This window comes from Arachis hypogaea, chromosome 10 (assembly GCF_003086295.3).
Source record: "Arachis hypogaea cultivar Tifrunner chromosome 10, arahy.Tifrunner.gnm2.J5K5, whole genome shotgun sequence".
NCBI lineage: Eukaryota > Viridiplantae > Streptophyta > Magnoliopsida > Fabales > Fabaceae > Arachis > Arachis hypogaea.
Genome location: NC_092045.1, coordinates 96,178,659 through 96,198,188, shown reverse-complemented (window position 1 = coordinate 96,198,188; position 19,530 = coordinate 96,178,659). Strand labels below are relative to the sequence as shown.

Here is a 19,530-nt window from a genome sequence, read left to right as displayed (position 1 = left end):
CGCCGTTTACTTTTATTTTGACCCCACAAAACATGATGATGTGATCATTGCTGAGTCTATACGTTCTTGTTTTGACTATATATATATATTCAGTTTGTTAGTAATAGTATGTGCGCGTGTTTCATAAGTCGTGTGTTTTTCCACTTTGAAGTTATCATGCAACGTTCGTATGAATTTTCATATCAGCTTCGCTACTGACAAGTGACCCTGACACGTAGGCACACGTGCGGATGGAGCATGGTATGCGGTTGGAATCATTCTTGTGCCTTGCTTTCCTAGGATCTGCTAGGAAATTGGGGTATGTGAAAGTCAAATGAACTTTCAAATTTCTTGTGGGGATATTCATTCAATAATAGTCATCATTGGAGGTAATACTATACTAGGTCTTCAATCATGCAAGTCAAATTCAATTCACCAAGTTTAACTTCATGACTGGACTGGGATTATGTAAAAAATAATGGATGAAATTTTTACTTTGTGGATTGTCACAGTACAGTGACATTAACAATTCGTAAAGTAAAAAGTGAAAAAAAAAACGAGATTATAATCATCAACCCTCACACGAATTTTATTCGCGAGGTCACACTCACATGCCTTTGCTATCAAAAACAGTGAGTGAACTTTGACCAATGATTTGGTATAGAGGGATACCGGTAACCTTTCCTTTCTGAAATAATATTTATAAATTCGATTTTGTTAGGTAGACAATCACTCGTAATCAATGTGAATAATAAACTTTAAAATTGATCCAATAAAATAAAAATACACTACACCCTTACAGAAATCATAAATGGAAAAGGAAGATTACTATGCATTACTGCATTATTCACTAAACTTATTGTTTCTTTGTACTTTTCTTTATAAATTTTATCCTTACACATTCCTTTCTTGGGAATTACGATTCGTTCTCTTTTCTCTCATTTTCCAATTTTCATTTTCCAATTTTAATCCTCCAGCCACCGTGAGTTTAACGTTCTTGTGAATTTGGTCAATTACGTCGAAGGCATTGCATCCATGTAGTTGTGGTCTTTCATTAGTTCCACCGAGATTTGATCCTTATCTTCTTCTTGGACGTACTTCTTTGAAACTTTTTAAAGCATTTCCATTACACTTCTATAGTCCTATGATGGTGGAGAAGAATTAAAAGAAAAAAATGATATTATTGTTGGATTATCGGTGAATGATTCTGGTTCTCTTGCAATGTGAGTTTAAAATTAAAACAGAATCAAGAATGATGAACTGAAACCAATGCCAGCTTCAACTAACTACAGTTTGTCACCTTCAAATCATAAGCAAATTGAAAACCATATTGAAGATAAGAAATCAGTTAAAATCGAAAAAAACAAAAAATAATATCATGAATTTTAGAAAAGATCATAAAAAACTAAAAAAGAGTGGCTTTGATGAATTTCGCTAGCTCTCCTTTTGTGAATTGACTAAACAAGATTACCTGACCAATTTGTGGGGTTCTCTCATGCAAACCAACCAAAAACAAAAAATAGAGCCCACCTTAATTGATTTATGCACAGTAAAAAGTGATGAGAAAGAAGGAAAGTACACTATTTTAACAGTACAATTGTTGTGTCACATGTGCAACATATTAAAATACCGGCCATGTTAAGGAAAATTTACGGTAATCTTTTTCGGAATAGTTCAGCATTTTGCTCATATTGTGAGTAAAGTAGGAGAAAGGATTCCTTCATTTCATTCGATCAAATTGAGAGTGCAACTACAATTAAGCTGCATGATGTGTTAGTAATTCTCAAAGAGGATAGGATGCAAGTTTATACACACTATATTTGGATCACATCTCTAAGAACTTTTACTAGAACATAATATATTTTACTCGTAGCTGTGAGAATCTTAGAATAATAAAATGTAATTATTTTAAATATAGTGATATATTTTGTGTAGTTTGCCCCGTAGTTTTCACTTTTCTTTTTTGGTATTCTTGAATTTTCACATTTTAATACCATTGTTGATGTACTACGATTTTGCTAAAATTTTTCCGCTGCCTCTGTTAGTTCGCGATACAATTCTGTCAAACATTTAATCTGAATACTATAAGATATTTAAATCTTATAAAAAATGGCACCTTCAAACATTTGGCATTCAAGAAATGATCCAACTTAATGTTATACATCTGAATTTTCTTTTTCAGAGTTTAAGAATGTTCTGCTCGCTATTTCATTTTTTTTTCTTTTTTCTTTCTTTTTTTTCCCCGTTGATCATCCATGCTCGTCCGGTCAAAATTTATAAAACAGGAAACTTCATATCAAATACCAAAAGAATATTGACCAACGAAAACAGAAAACTATAAACTTCTGGGGACAGTAGAAAAAGTACTGGAATTTGAATTCAAGTATCGAACAAAACAAGTTGATGTAAATGTTATGCATGAAGTGTGAAGTGATTGTTTTATTTACCTTGAAAATTTTGAAAGCGTACAACACGTTTACGTTCATCAAAATCTCTCCCTCTCTGACAAGATATAAAGTATATTCAAACCCACTTCAGGCAACAGAGTTTGTTGAAAAAGAAGATTATGAATGCTGAAACTAAAGAAATCGGAAAGAAACATCTATGGTTACATACACACGCCTTTCAGACATTATTCCGTGAAAGAGATGGCATCTGGTAGAAGCAAACCGCTCCGAGTGAAGTAAAAAAAATGTGGAAAAAAATTTCTACTTTGATTTGTGCTGACTATACCGTTGAATTCCATAAACATCAATGATACCGGGAGGGAAAACAGGGTCCGTTGCAGCTCTAACCGCGACTTTTGCAACTGACGTAACATTGACCGGAGGTGTCATTAGAGGTCCAACAAGTGGGATCTGGCTCAATGGCTTTGCATGTTGGAGAACCTGCGTACTCCAAGTGAATTGCATTACACTCAGAACCAAAGGACAGTAATGTATAATGTGGCATCAATGCAATCATACTGATGCTCAAGAAAAATCTGAACTTTAATCATACTAGTAATTTAGTAAACAATGACTCAAACTTCAATATCATGATGCTTACATCTAATGTCAATTGATTAAAGAACAAAAGTTATTCACACTTTATGATCGGAGGAGGTATCTCAATGTCACAAATACTAGGGAAAAAAATGAAATTACCATCTCCATTGGAGATCCAATTGCACCAAGGGGTATCTTCATGCTCCCAACAGTTCGAGTCCCGTATATAAACCCAGGCCTCAGAATCACTCCTGGAAAATGCACGAAGTTCCATTAGGTAACACAAATACCCACACTGAGAACTATTCCCAAACTTCCTCTAAATCTCTCAGGCATAAGGAAGAATTTTTTTTTTTTTTTTTTTTTACTAAGGAAACATCTTTGGAAAAGTCAGACCATAAAGATGGATGAGAATGAAATGTCACTCAGTAATGCCAAGACAGAAAATTTACCACCGTAAGGAAATCTGGTCAGAAGCTCTGTTTCAGCAGCTCTCTACATCAATAAGACAATATATTATTTTAAGGATCATGAAATAAAAAATGGAAATGACCATTTAAATAATTTTGTGTACTCTTGCCTAAAGAGAAGCATATGATATGTTTTATTTTATTCAGTGGAGTTTTACCACAAGGAAAAAAAGTTTCTGGCAAATTTCTTCAATGGATGATATGTTCCTCAAAATATACTTGATGATGAAGAGTTGGACATATTACCTTTCCTTCATAATAACCCCGCAATAAGAAATTAACTACGCCAAAGTCAGCAGCAGAGATATAGACAAATCTTTTAACACCTGCAAAACCACGCATAAATCATCCAAGAACAACGAGTAACATGGACTCTGAAAATGGAAAATAAAACTACTGCATAGTTAGCCAACCACAAATAATGAAAGCAGTTTCTGCAAAAATATATGTAACTGATAGGAAATTGGATGAAAGTGAACCCCTGATATCTGTTGAAGATTAAATAACTGTTATGTATATATACTTCTGTTGGAGTTCAATTGTGAATAGTACATCATTTTCATTTCAATTTATGTTTCTTTAAGTGGAATGTAGCATTCATTCTTATTCTAAGCTCAAGAGAAAGATATTTGCATTTCATGGGCATTGACCCAGCTACTCAAAGCAATAGTAGTAGAAAATAAGGTTGGCAAGAACATAAAAGTATATCAAAAATGACAAATGTTTTGAATCTTCAATTACCTTGATCTGCAGCTGCTCTAATTGCATTGATGTTAGCAGTTCCGTTAATTTTGTACATGTATGAGTTGGAGCCAAAACCGCCAACACATGAGATCTTAGGAAAGAAACATAATTAGCACAATGAACCTATGAATCATGAGGAAAACCAAAGAAGAAAAAGATAAAGCATGATCACAAACATTTACTTCTCCTTTCCATTTCAAACTATGAGCATCTTCGTCTTCTTTTTAAGAGTACTACTTATACCCGCTTCCCCCATCCCTTTGCTATCAAAAGTCAGGACCCACTACTCACACCCCATTATTGTGATTCACGATTGTATTCGTACTTAGTTACACATCCTCTAAAACTGTTCAGTTGTGTCTAATAGTTTGCTACACCCTACAATAGAAAATCCTTTTACAAGAAGAAAGGACAGCCCGGTGCACAAGCATCCCGCATTAATGCGGTAGGGTCCAAGAAAGGACTGCATCCAAAGGGTGTAATATAGGTATCCTAACTGATAATTACATCAGTGTAACTAATTCCAGGACTTGAACCCGTGATCTTGACATCACACAGAGACAACAAGACTGTTTCTCCAGGACTCAAATAAACACTTGAATATAAAAAAAGAACTGCACATATTTCTCTGTTTAGAAACTAGAGTGGTTGGTATTGGATATCTGAGCCACACTGCTATAAAAAATTGATCAAAACAGAGGTGATTCGCACCAAACAGATGAGTTGGCTTTGAGCTTCCTCTTACTTATGATTATCTGTATTTACTAGGCATTTTAACAAGATAAGTGAAAACTTACGACAGCAGTGACCCCATTGAGAGCTTCATTCAACGAATCACCCGAAAGGAGGTTCCCTGTTTACACAAAAACAATTGAGATATATTAGCCCATAATAGCACCGTGAAAAATGCAGAGTCCACAAGGAAAATAAAGAAAGTGAACAGCAGACCTTTATACCAGATGACATTGGTAGCCCATGAATCATGCAAGGATGACCTGCCAGACCTGCAACAAGTAAAACACAAAGTGAGTGGCATGAAATTGCACCAAACAAACAATTCTAATGGGAATGAAAGTGGGATTTGGAACCTGCTAAGACTGGCAACGGACAAACCACGATCTAAGGCTTCTCTACAAATATGTGAGCCAACAAATCCATTGCCTCCCAACACAAGTAACTTGAATTGCATTGAGTACAGATTAGGTTAAACTTACACACACGAAATTAAGTAAAAATAGAGTGAAAATAAATGCCGGTAGTAGAATAGAATGAATACCTTGTCTGTTGGGGGCGGAGGTATGTTTACCGTTTCAGCTTCTTCGACCTTGAAGGGTTCATCAACCTGATTGGAATCGGTGGTGAAACTTCTGGCGATCTTTGACGAGGCAGTTACACTTGAAGGAAAAACAAGCACACAAGTGAGCATAGAAATAATAAATTAGCGAATTGCATCGGTGTGGAACCAAATAGGGAAAAGGGAGAGAGGAAGAGACTTGAGCCTGGAAAAGGAAGGGTTGGAATGGATCAATCGAGAGACTAATGTCCTCATTTGAACCTCGAATGTGGCTGCACTTGCTGGATTCGTTGCTTGGGTTTTGAAATCAGAGTAAACCAAGGCAGAAGCAGAAGAAGAAGCATTAGAGCAGGAAGCAAGAGGAACACATGGCTACTCTAATTTCTGCCACGTCTCTAACCATATGTGGCTTCATTCCAGCCTCATTCATTTTCACTACGCCTTCTCCAGCTAACTAATTAGTAATTACCAATTCCTATAAGCCCAACCCAAACAAAATACCATGCCCAATTACTACATTTTTTTTAACTAAAAGTGTTGGCCCTAATCTTTTGAGTAAAATATTATTTTTGCCCCTTGGACAAGTCAAAGTTGTCCTTAATATTTCAATTGTCTTATTTATCTTGATATTTTAAATTTGACTTAATGTTGTCCTGTCAATAGAGATTCTTTAACAGAATTGACAGAACAAAATTGAGACAATTTTAAAATGTTAGAGACTTACATAGGACGAAAATATTAGGGACAAAAATGATACATAAAAATAAATTTTAATTTAATTTTATCTTTTAATAATATTAATTTTTTTACTGTACATAATATTCAATTATTTTTTAATTACATCTAAATAAATTACATTTAATCACATTACTTTCATTTTAAATAAATTTATTTTTTTATAATTTTAAAGAATTTTGATATATTAGAGACAAAAGGTATAATTTATATTTTATTATATATATTATTTTTTTTCTACAAGTTTATACACTAGTCATTCTACAAATATTTCATGATAACTAAAAATCTTTAAAAGTAAAATTATAAAAAAATTAATTTATTTAAAATGAAAATAATATGATTAAGTATAATTTACTTAGATGTGATTAAAAAATAATTGAATACTATGTATAGTAAAAATTGATATTATTGAAGAATAAAATTAAAATTTATTTCTATATCTTTTTTGTCCCAACATTTTCGTCCTATTTAAGTCCCTAACGTTTTAAAATCGTCTCAATCTTGTCCCGTTGTCAATTCTATTAACGGATTCTTGACGGTAGGACAACATTGAGCCAGTTTTGAAACGTTATGGACTTAAATAGGACGATTTGAAACGTTAAGGACAACTTTAAGACTTACCCCAAACGTTTAAAACAAAAACGATACTTTACTCTAATCTTTTTAATAAATAATTTGTCATTTTTATTATATTTTTTTAATACACCATCAGCTTTGTTTTTTTTTTTTTTTTTTGAAAAAAATAGCAACAATCTTTATATCAACATATAATTAATAAAATAAGAGTAAATTATTATTTTTATTTATAAAAGATGAAGGCATTGACATTTTTATTCATAAAAGACAAAAATTAAAATTATATATATGAAAGATTGGTTTTGTATCATAAAAAAAAGTATAGGTAACTAATAACATTCTTGAATAATGTGTGAACAATATGAATTAATAGGATTAAAAGAATAAATTTAATAAGTAGCATTAAATTAGAATGTAGTATACTTATATTTGATTGATGGATATTCATGTTGTTCAAGAGAATCATTGTTTCCTAGGCCCATCATAAAATTATCTACACCCAAAAATTCTAAATTACTTTGTCTCTTCCATCACCATCAGCATCGTCACCACATTATTCTCTCTCTCTCTCTCTCTAAATCTTCATCATCACCGTTAGTAACACCACCAACACCCAACTCTATTACTACTAACACCGCCGGCTCCAAGTTAAAGGCCATCTTCTATTTAAATTCTCAAGGATGAAGAAGTTCCTCACCTACTTCATTGTCACGCCGTTCAATATTTCAATTCAATTAAAATAAAATCATGGATTTTTCTTCTTTTACACCACAGAAACAACAAGACCCTATTCCCATGTCAATTAATCCTACCACCACCACTTCGCCCCTCATTCGCGGCTGCCATATCGCTGGCGGCATTGTCAATGTGTCTCTTGTCATCACTTGTCTTGCGTGCCTCTCACGACAGTTTTTATCTTCTAAGCCTTTTAGTCTCGTTGATGCCACTCTACTCTCCTCGGTAGCCACTCTTTGCTGTCACTTTATTCTTCTCTCCGTTTACTTACTTTTCGTTCTTCTCTGTTTTGACAATATCCATAAAAAGCTGCCTCTAAAACGATTTTGGAAAAGAACCCTAATTCTTCATTAAGAAAAAACAAAAGAAATAAGCATCTGAATCACAAACAATCCCTTTCAACTCACATGACTAGAAACGAGTTCCGCTTCTTCCTTTCGTGCAACATTAGTCTCCCTAGCACCTTTCGTGTCGACCGCCTTGAAGGCCATTAGTCCATTCCCAACAAATCCTCCAATTCAGTTTCAATTTACCACACTTCACTAATATTACTAGTTTGAATTTTTTGTAGCTTTGTTTTTCTTTTTTTTTAGAAAAAAGAATTAGTTAATATTACCATATTTGATTGATTTTTTGAGTTTGGTGATTGTTTCCTATTCCTTGATTTTATTTGAATTGATTAGAAATATTGAATGGCGTAATAATAGAGTGGATAAGGAGCTTCTTCAAGTTTGAGAATTTGAATACATGATGAGTTTGGAGTCATCGGTGTCGATAGTGATTGTAGTAGTGGTGATGGAGAAGAGTGTTAGTGGTAATGCTGGTGTTACAAGTGTTGGAGAGAGAGAAAGAGAGAGAGAATGATAATTTAGGATTTTTAGATATTTTTTAAGGTTTGGATAATTTTATGATCTTTGATAGGTATAATTTTTATTTTTGTCTTTTATAAATAAAAATGTCAACGTCTTCATTATTAATGGGTAAAAATAATAATTTACTCATAAAATAATTATTGGTTAGTTATTTTGTTTTTCGTTTTAATTATAATAAATTGATAACACTTTTTTTTTTGAAAAAAAAAATCAAGATTCCAAAGAATTAGAGCTATATTTATTTTTAAAGACAAAATACAATGACGTAAACAATAAATGTCTAAAAATATTTAAAGACAAAGATATAGATATTAAACACAATGTCTTTAGAATAATTCTTTTATTTTTGTGTCTATTTTTTTACGAAAGACTTTCATGGACACGAACTTTAACAAAATGGATACAATTTTTTTAATGTTTTTTTTCATAATTATTTTTATTATTCCACAATTATTTTTTTATTCTCATCAAAAAATTATAAGTTAATTTTTTCTTTGCAATACCAATCTCCTCTTAGATACTCTTTTATTTTTATTCTATATTTCTATCTTTTTTTCCTCTTAAATCTCTCATTTCTTTACTCTTTATCTTGCTCTTCTTCTTCTTCTTTTGTTTTTTTTTTCTTCTTTCTCTTCTTATTGTTCTTCATCTTTTTTTTTTCTTTTTTTTCTTTTTCTTCTCTTCTTTTTCAATATTTTTTTTGTTTAACTAATTTAAAAACAACATTTAAACAACTAATTACTCATTTTTCTTGTCACAAATTTTAGAAGTTACATACTTTTCTCTTTTTCAATCACATAATTAAGTATAATTTTGCCACTCTTCTTTTTGCTTCTTATTTTTATTTTTATTTTTATATTTAAAATTATTTTGTTTCTCTTTGTCTCATTCTTTTATTTTTCATTTTTTTTATGATTTAAAAATTTAAAAATATTATATAGACAAGAGCAATGTTCTTTCTCATGCAAAATCTTAAATTTTAACAGTGATGTTGTGAATAAATAAATGGAACAAATTTTATTAATTTTCAATATGTTGATGTATTTTGTTTTTAATGAAAGAATAAATAAAAAAATTGTACTAAACTCTTCTTATTTATTTGAATTTAAAAATAAATAATTAGTGAGTTATGTTATTGTTATTCTTATTGCTACGGATTATTTTTAATATTTGTGTTAATTTATAATAATTTATTATTTATATTTTTGACTTATTAATTAGAGAAGAATGGAACTATTGAACCATTTTGAGTAATTTAGACGATTTATTTTTTTATTTTATAATTCAAACTGAGTTTGAAGCAATATTTTGATGTTTGTATTATTATATTTGAGAAACAGAAAAAAAAAAACATTTATTGATTAGAAATAAAAAACATTAATACTAATTCTTTACGACAGAATATATTAAATAGCATAATAGAAGAAGGCGATGAGAATTGTATTTGATAATTAAGAATAAATATAAATGCATTAAGAAAATTATATGAGTTACTTAAAGTTTAAGGTAAATTAAACAATAAATATTGTACAAATATACCTGTAATAATGTTAGCTGGCCCGTTCTACTTGTGGGCTGCGACTTTTCAAACCTTCTTATCTTCTTAGGCTCAAAGTTGGTTTTGTCTTACCTAGGATCAAAGTTGGTTTAAGATTCTATACAAGCCAAACAAATAAGTAGGCTCGGAGTTTTGGGCTGTGAACTCTTGCTACTATTGAGCCTCAGAACTCCACCAACAAACAAAAACCTTGAAAAAGACCAGTTACTATACCAAAGAAAAAAATAACATAGTTAGTAGATTTAGTAATTAATTTACTAATTCGTTTAAATAAATATCAAAAATTTGAATTCTATTTTGTATATATAATAATTTATTGGTTAATCTAAAAAAATAATAACTAAAAAACAAAAAAATAAAATTAACTCTTATAATAATATTTTTATTTGACAAAAATATTATATATATATATATATAAAAAATTAATCATTATTATATATTTTAATATTTATTTTATATAAATAATTAATTTTAGTGTACATATAAAATTATCCATGTTTTAGGAGGTAACAAATTTAATTGATGTTTTAGGAGGTAACAAATTAATTCATAGCTTGAGAGCCTATTTTCGAAAAACACGTAAACTGAGCGCTTTTTTGTTGAATAAACTTACATGAAGAGTTTAGTGGGTCAAATACTCAAATTTTATCTTTTTTTGAAAAAAAACTACAAGCTAAGTCTATTTCTTTAAAGAGAGAAAAAAAAGTAAAAATAGATAAAAAAGATAAGACTTTTTTTATAAAGATGTTTTTTTAATAATTAAAATTTAATACATATAATCGATTAAATCATGTTATTTTTGTTAAAATTAGGCTAGACAAATTGATTTGACCGAAAAATAGTGAATCAAATTTGAACTGATCTAAATTAATATTATTTTTTATAAAAAATGACTAAAATACTCTATTATAGAAAATGACTAAAATACTTCTATTATATATTAATTTTGAGAATCTTAAATTTTAGCCTTTTATTTTTCTACTGCTGAATTAGAATTTAGAATTTTTATAATTATATATATATATATAAGAGTATTTTAATAATCTTTTACAATAAGAGTATTGTAGTCATTTTTTATAAAAAAATAATATTAATTTAGATCAGTTTAAGATTTGATTCACCATTTTTTCGGTTAAATCAATTTGTCTAGCCTAATTTTAACAAAAATAATATAATTTAATTGATTATATATGTTAAATTTTAATTATTAAAAAACATCTTTAAAAAAAAATATTTTAGACGTTTTTATCTGAATGACCTCCTAAACAAAACACTGTTTTTTTTTTCATATCTAAAATAATTTCTGATAATTAATTATTATTTCTTTATATAATGATAAATAGATTTTATAGGATATTCACAAAACGAGTTCTAGTCTGTTGTGGAGACCCTGGAAGCTTCCTGAAGCAAATGCAAATTAATTATTTATTCTTTGAAAGTCGTCATGTACGACAATCTATAGAATGGCATCAAGGCAGCTACCAAACCTTCTTGCTCATAAGCTTAATTCTAGCTACATCAAGAAAGTTCTAGCTAACAGATTCTTTGATAGTTTATTATTCAAAAATCGCAGGTAACATTATTTTATGGGCATGCATGCAACTTAAAGATAGAATGTCAACCTATAAATACATAATATAGGTGGCATTAATTAAAGGTGAGATGCAGCGGAATTGACCTTAAAGGTGACGGGCATGAGATGCCTGGTCGAAGAAGTTGGATGCTCTTTTATGTCCATGCCAGTTTCTGATAATAAAGCTTTGAATGTGTCATCTCATGACTCATCATAGCAATAGCGCTCAACAAGGACTTGTCAGGAATATATTATTAGGGAATAGGGAATGAACATGCAGTATATTGGATACTCATCTCTCTGCTTTCTGATTAATAAGCAATAAATAGTAATGGAGTTGATCGTTTTATTTATATATATTTATAATTGTTGCTCACTAACGACCTGGGAAATTAAAGGTTGTTATTAAAATTTAGCAGATATAAACTCACTCGTCGCTTAAATAAGTGTCAAAAATTAGTATTAGAGGTTCAAATTATATTTTTTTAAAGATATTTTTTAACAATTAAAATTTAATATATATAATCAATTAAATTATATTATTTTTATTAAAATTAGACTAAATAAATTAATTTGACTAAAAAAATCGGTAAATTAAATTTTAAATTGATCTAAATTAATATTTTTATAAAAATAATTATAATACCATTATTATAAAAAATGACTTAAAATATTTTTATTATATATATATATATATATTTTAAGAATTTTAAATTCTAATCTTTTTTTTCTTTTTATGTCATTATAAGATTAGAATTTAGGATTTTAAAATTAATATATATAAAAAAATATTTTAGTTATTTTTTTATAATAAAAATATTGTAGTAATTTTTTATATAAAAAAAACTTCGCCTATGTTACACTTGTGGTACATAGCCGGTCTCAAACCCGGATAAAGGAGGAGGGTTGTGTTAGGTCTTCGGCAACCAACATAAAAATATAGCCGAACCCCCATGACATGAATCAAATACATTATTGCGCTAAAGCTAGGTTGTTGTCCGGAAGCAACGCACCGTATGGCTCGAGTACGATGTCAAAGCAAGAGCCGCTGCATCGGTGCCCGGATGTAGTATTAAATAAGCAAGGGTTCTCGCGTTTTCGTGAACGGACGAGGGTAAATAAGCTAGTTTACAAAGTAAAAGGTAAAGGTTGAAGCGACAGAAGGTTGAGATTTGTGACATGGAACATAGGCACTCTAACAGGAAAGTCCATGGAGGTGGTGGACACCATGACAAGGAGGAAGATTAACATTATGTGCCTACAAGAAACGAAATGGGTTGGTGCAAAAGTTAGGGAGTTTGATACTTCTGGCATCAAACTTTGGTATACAGGAAAGGTGAAGAATAGGAATGGGGTTGGAATAATTGTGGATAAACAGTGGAAGAAGGACATAGTGGATGTCAAGAGGGTGGGATATCGGATCATCTCTATCAAACTTGTGGTGGAGGGAGGTGCTTTCCATGTGATTAGCGCCTATGCACCGCAAGTAGGTTTGGACGAACAACACAAGATAAGGTTTTGGGAGGATCTAGAGAGTTTGGTTCAAGGCATACCTTTGGGAGATAAGATTTTCTTAGGAGGATATTTAAATGGCCATGTTGGGAGAGAAGTGACTGGATATGAGAGTATTCACGGAGGCCATGGTTTCAGGGTGATCAATGCCGAGGGTAAAACTATTTTGGACTTTTCCTCAACCTTTGATCTTCTCATCGCAAATACATGTTTTAAAAAGAGAGACGAACATCTTATAACCTATAAGAGTGGCATGACAAGCTTTCAAATCGACTTCTTCTTGTTGAGGAGAGTCGACCGGAAATTTTGCATTAACTGTAAAATTATCTGGGGAGAGAGTTTGACAACACAACATAGGGTGCTCATCATGGATTTTTGCGTTGAGCAAAAATTGAGGAAAAGACATCATACGAAGAACCCAAGGACGAGGTGGTGGCGGATGAAAGGTGAGGAACAAAGAAGCTTCCTAAGACGGGTAGGAGAAGAGGCAAAGTGGGATGGGAATGGAAGCGCAGAAGAGATGTGGAGGGAAATGACAGAAGTTATTAGAAGAACAGTAAAAGAAAGTTTTGGTGAATCTAAAGGAATAGGACCAAGAGACAAGGAGTCCTGGTGGTGAAATGCGAGTATACAAGAAAAGATAAAGATAAAAAGGGAATGCTTCAAAGAGTGGTCTTTATGCCGCAATGCAGATAACTGGGAAAAATATAAGGCGGCTAAGAAAGAGACAAAAGTGGCTATAAGTGAAGCAAGAACAAGAGCATATAAGGGTCTCTACCAGTCTTTGGACACGAAAGAAGGAGAAAAAGGTATATATAGAATCGCAAAGAGCCGGGAAAGAAGAACGAGAGATTTGGATCAGGTTAAGTGCATAAAGGATAAAGATGGAGAGGTGTTGGCTTAAGAGGAGAAGATTAATGAAAGGTGGAAGAGCTACTTCTACGAGTTATTTAATGAGGGACAGAAGACTCTTCCGAGCCTTGGTCGATTATGCACAAGGGAAGAAGATAAAAACTTTGACTACTATTGAAGGATTCGAGAATTCGAGGTAAAAGAGGCTCTAAAGCAGATGAAAAATGGCAGGGCAGTAAGACCTGATAATATCCCGATTGAGGTTTGGAAGGGTCTTGGAGAAAAAGGCATCAACTGGTTAACCAAACTTTTAATGAGATTTTATGGTCAAAGATGATGCCTGATGAGTGAAGAAAGAACACCTTGGTACCTATCTACAAGAATAAGGGGAATATACAAAGTTGCGAAAACTATAGAGGGATTAAGCTTATGAGTCATACTATGAAGTTATGAGAAAGGGTGATAAAACAGAGGTTGAGAAAAGAGACACAAGTAACAGAGAACAAATTTGGATTTATGACAGGCAGATTTACCACTGAAGCGATATACCTATTAAGAAGGATGATGGAGAGGTATCGTAGTAATAAAAGGGATCTACATATGGTGTTTATTGATTTGGAAAAAGCGTATGATAGGGTACCAAGGGAGGTCTTATGGAAGGTTTTACAAAAGAGGAGAGTAAGGATCACATATATTCGGACAACTAAAGACATGTATGATGGGGTCACAACTAGTGTGAAGACTCAAGATGGTGTGACAGAGGAATTTCCTATTGGTATAGGATTGCACCATGGATCATCCTTAAGTTCATACCTTTTCACATTAGTCTTGGAAGTACTCACAGAGCACATCCAAGAGCATGTGCCATGGTGCATGCTTTTTGCCGATGATATCGTCCTTATGGGAGAGTCAATGGAAGACTTAAATAAGAAGTTGGAGTTATGGAGATAAGCTTTAGAAGTGTATGGTTTGCGCATAAGCCGTAGTAAGACGGAATATATGGAATGTAAGTTCAGTTTGAGAAGGGAAAACCCCAATATAGAGGTGAAGATTGGAGAAAACATCCTACGAAAAGTTAAAAGTTTTAAGTATCTTGGGTGTATCATACAGGATAATGGAGAGATTGAACATGATGTAAATCATAGGATCCAAGCAGGTTGGTCAAAACGGAGGAGTGCATCTGGTTTTATATGCGACAAAAAAGTGCCTCTAAAACTTAAAGGTAAATTCTATCGCACCGCTATAAGACTGGTTATGCTGTATGGTACGGAGTGTTGGGCGGCTAAAGGGGAGCACGGACATAAGCTGAGTGTGGCAGAGATGAAGATGTTGAGATGGATGAGTGGTCATACGCAATTTGATAAAATAAGGAATGAAGATATAAGGGATAGAGTTGGAGTAGCACCCATTGTGGAAAAGATGGTTGAATCGCGTCTCAGGTGGTTTGGACATGTGAGAAGAAGACCGATAGAACATCCAGTCAGGAGGGTGGATGAGATGGAAGATGGATAAAGGGCGAAAGGCAGAGGAAGACCTAAGAAGACCATCCATAAGGTGGTCAAACGAGATCTACATGTAAACGGTCTCTCTGTAGACATGATACGTGACAGAGCACAATGGCGTCGTTTGATTCATGTAGCCGACCCCACTTAGTGGGACAAGACTTTGTTGTTGTTGTTATAATTTTCTATATAAAAAAATATTAATTTAGATCGGTTTAAAATTTAGTTTATCGATTTTTTGGTCAAATTAATTTGTTTAATCTAATTTTAACAAAAATAACACAATTTGATCGATTATATAAGTTGAATTTTAATTATTAAAAAACATTTTTAAAAAAATAAATATTTTAATTTTTTTTATCCGAATGATTCCCTAAAAAATATCCGATATTAATAAATAAATCGTCAATAAATTACACGATCATCACTAAAAAGTGTCTTTTTTTTTTCCGGAGGCTTGGCGTTACCAACCTAATGGTTTGGTAAATATATAATAAATAATTAAAATTAAATTGATATTTTTGTAAATACATTATCGATATTGAGGCAATTGATAATGAAATTTAATTTTAATTTTTAATTTTAAATTTTTTTATAAATTATAAATAAATTTTTTATAAAATTAATTTTTGTTATTATTTAAAAGATTTTTTCGTATTACATATCCCACTAATATTAAGATTGAAATGTTTCTTTTTTTTTATTAAAAATAATATTATTTTTTGTAAAAAAAATAGAGATCACATTGAATTTCTACTCTATTTGTTGCAAGTGTCCTACAACTATATTATGTTCTTATTTCTTCATAGACTTATCTCATGATTATTCCTGCTTAATTATTTTTAATACAAATTATCTATGATTCTTATCGTCTAGCTAGTCTACTATTAAATTGAGATCTTGATATATAATAAACTTAATTAATTTATCACTGTTTCATTTATTTTCATTGAGTAACATTCAAGCCAAACAAGTATTAGCAAATCTTCTATCAAATAAATGGTATAATATATACATATATAGTATCAGTTAAGTTATTAATTATGTTAGACATACTGACATACATCCACCCAAGTTGGAGGGATCTCTCTCTTTTCCTTCTTATTAAACTTAAAGAAAGAATATAGGTAATTAAACAGTAAAAATATTAAATAATATAAATAATGAATATATTAGATATTTAATTTATAAAGTATGTGAATAATTATTTTAATATTAAAATTTAAATAAATAATTTAAAAATATAATATATTTTTAATTTATTAAACTAATTTAAAATTTATTATTTATATTATTTACAAAAATGATTGTCTATCTAATAAAATTCTAAATTTAATAAATCGCATCACAAGACTAGTGCTCCTGATTCCGTTATCCAAATCGCAAAGTTTAAAATATCTTATATATCTTTTCAATAAAAACACGCTAATGGTTAAAATATGAGATCACAAACTATTGTTTTTTATGGCCAAGTATATTACTATTTACTACATCGCTAATATTGAGACTTTTAGCTAAGTGTACATGAATCTTCCTAGCAGAAGTGTAGTAATTAAATATGATACCAAAATCTTAATTTGTGATTAACAAGGATATAGCACAGTGGAAGAGTGGGGAATAATAAATGCACAATAATAATCCAATCCAGTATAACCAGATTAGAACACAAAAAAGTGATTTGATATATGAAAGATGATTGACATGTTCAGTATATAGGAATTAAAACTAACTTTATCGGTTAGTCTAATAGTTATGTTATTAATCCGGTTAACTAAATATAAGAGGTTTAAATTTTATGAAGTGGACGTAGTAATTTATTAGTCAATAATAAAATATTATTAAATAGAATTTTAATTTGTGATCAATTAATTTTTAATATGTCATATTAAAAAATATTATGTACAAAAAAAAAAGAAAAAATAAATATTATTTTTGTCTCTAACATTTGGAATAAGTTTTAAAGTTGTCCCTAACATTTAAATCGTTCTATTTAAATCTCTAACATTTTAAAATTAGCTCAATATTGTCCTGTTATTAAGTATCCATTAACAGAATTGACGGCGAGACAAAATTGAGACGATTTTAAAACGTTAAAGACTTAAATAAGATGAAAACGTGAGGATAAATACGATACATAAAAATAAATTTTAATTTTATCTGTCAATAATATCAATTTTTATAGTATATAATTATTCAATTATTTTTTAATTTTATTCTTAATCACATTATTTTTTTAAGTGAATTTATTTTTTATTAAGAACAAAATTAAAAAATAAATTAAGTTAAAAAAGTTATTATTAAAATTTATTAAAAAGTAAAAAAAAAACTTTTTTTCAATAATTTAAATTTTTAATAAATTTTAATCTTTTCTTTAATAACTTCAATTTTTTAAAGACAAATAATTACTTAATTTATTTTTTAATTTTGCTCTTAATAAAAAATAAATTTACTTAAAAAAATAATGTGATTAAAAATAAAATTAAAAAATAATTGAATAATTAGTTACTGTAAAAAATTGATATTATTAAAAAATAAAATTAGAAATAAAAGGTACAATTTATACTTTATTGTATATGTATAATTTTTTTTGCAAGTTTATGTACTAGTTATTCTACAAATATTTTATGATAAATAAAAATTTTTAAGAGTAAAATTATATAAAAAAAATTTATTTAGAATGAAAGTAATGTGATTAAGTTTAATTTACTTATATGTGATTAAAAAATAATTGAATAATTATGTACCATAAAAAATTGATATTATTGAAGGATAAAATTAAAATTTATTTCTATGTATCATTTTTGTCTCCAATATTTTCGTCTTATTTAAGTCTTTAACGTTTTAAAATCGTCTCAATTTTATTTCGCCGTCAATTTTGTTAACGAAATTCTAACAATATGATAACATTGAGACAATTTTAAAACGTTAAAAACTTAAATAAAACGATTTAAATATTAGGAACAACTTTAGAATTTATCCTAAACATTAAAAACAAAAATAATATTTTACTCAAAAACAAAAGTATATAAGAATTAAAAGTATAGACAGAAAGAGATGCATAACTCATGAATTGGTACTAAAAAAAGGAACCCTATCAAACTGAAGAATAAAGTTAGAGGGCATTATATATATATATGGAATGGACAAAGAATATATTTCTAAGCAAAAGAAAAAGCATCAAGGAGGACATTACATGCATCATTATTCATGCATGATGCCAATAAGGGAGTAAAAGGGGTTCTTATTTTGGTCACTTTTATTTTTGGACAATGTTTGCTTATAGAAGGAAACCAATCAATCAAGGTAGACAGAATACGGAATCAGCTGCGTCACAATGCTACTAGAGATAAAAGTAAATTAAAAGAATAATTTCGACTTGCATGCATACAACAATGCCAAAATATTCAAATTATATACCGATATTGCATATAGATATATAAATATGATATACATTAATGAAAAAGTCTAGGGGCCAGCAGTTTTATTGAATTTTGGCCAGCATGTAACCAGCAGAGAAATGTGAGCTATTGGATGAAATTTCACACCAATCTCACACTATCAAATCATCATTGATGGCTAGTTGATGGCTAACAATCACAAAAATTACTGGCCCCCTAGCATTGCTCATACATGAATATCTATGTTTAAATGAGTAAACAACGCCAATTGTGGTGTATCAATAATATGCTGAAAAGACTCAACTACCATGGTAACGAATTAAACAAAGTTCAAAGAATCATAGATTATATTCGTTGCAGATAAGCGAAGAGGTAGGAAAATTGTTAATAACTATGCGCTAAAGAGAATATATGAGCCAGAAATGAATAATTTATATGAAGTCGACACTAATCGAGAATTCGAGATTCAGGGGGTAAGGAAATAGGAATGAAAACAAACCGAATCGAATAGAGTTTTAATTTAGACGAGGCTTATTTTGTAAATAGATGGGTCAAGATTAAGTTTTTTTTTTCTATATTTTTTTTAGTTTGAATTCGGCCTATTTAAAAATCTGATAAATTTATGAATCTATTTAAAAAATTTATTTCGTAAATTATAATTTAAAATAATAAATAAAAAATTGAATTGACATTAAATAAAGGGTAAATAACTATATTAAATTAAGAGGAGCAAAAAATTA

At 30.0% G+C, this 19,530-nt stretch overlaps 1 protein-coding gene across 1 annotated transcript; it reads right to left on the bottom strand.

The window, feature by feature from the left end:
* Positions 1-2,391: 2,391 nt before the first annotated feature.
* LOC112716027 (uncharacterized protein At1g32220, chloroplastic) lies at positions 2,392-5,964 on the bottom strand. The gene is made up of 10 exons (XM_025767867.2): positions 5,674-5,964; positions 5,457-5,574; positions 5,269-5,357; positions 5,129-5,184; positions 4,978-5,033; positions 4,178-4,271; positions 3,683-3,762; positions 3,419-3,461; positions 3,126-3,217; positions 2,392-2,867 (listed from the first exon to the last, which is right to left on the bottom strand). The coding sequence occupies exons 1-10, from the start codon at positions 5,727-5,729 to the stop codon at positions 2,688-2,690; spliced, it is 864 nt and encodes a 287-aa protein (XP_025623652.1). The 5' UTR covers positions 5,730-5,964; the 3' UTR covers positions 2,392-2,687.
* Positions 5,965-19,530: the final 13,566 nt, after the last annotated feature.

Coding starts and splice junctions, on each gene's coding strand:
- LOC112716027 (XM_025767867.2), bottom strand. CDS start 5,729: ATGAGGACATTAGTCTCTCGATTGATCCATTCCAACCCTTCCTTTTCC. Junction 5,185..5,268: donor TCCGTTGCCAGTCTTAGCAG/GTTCCAAATCCC, acceptor TACTTGTTGCAG/GTCTGGCAGGTCATCCTTGC. Junction 4,272..4,977: donor TCAATGGGGTCACTGCTGTC/GTAAGTTTTCAC, acceptor TTCTTTCCTAAG/ATCTCATGTGTTGGCGGTTT.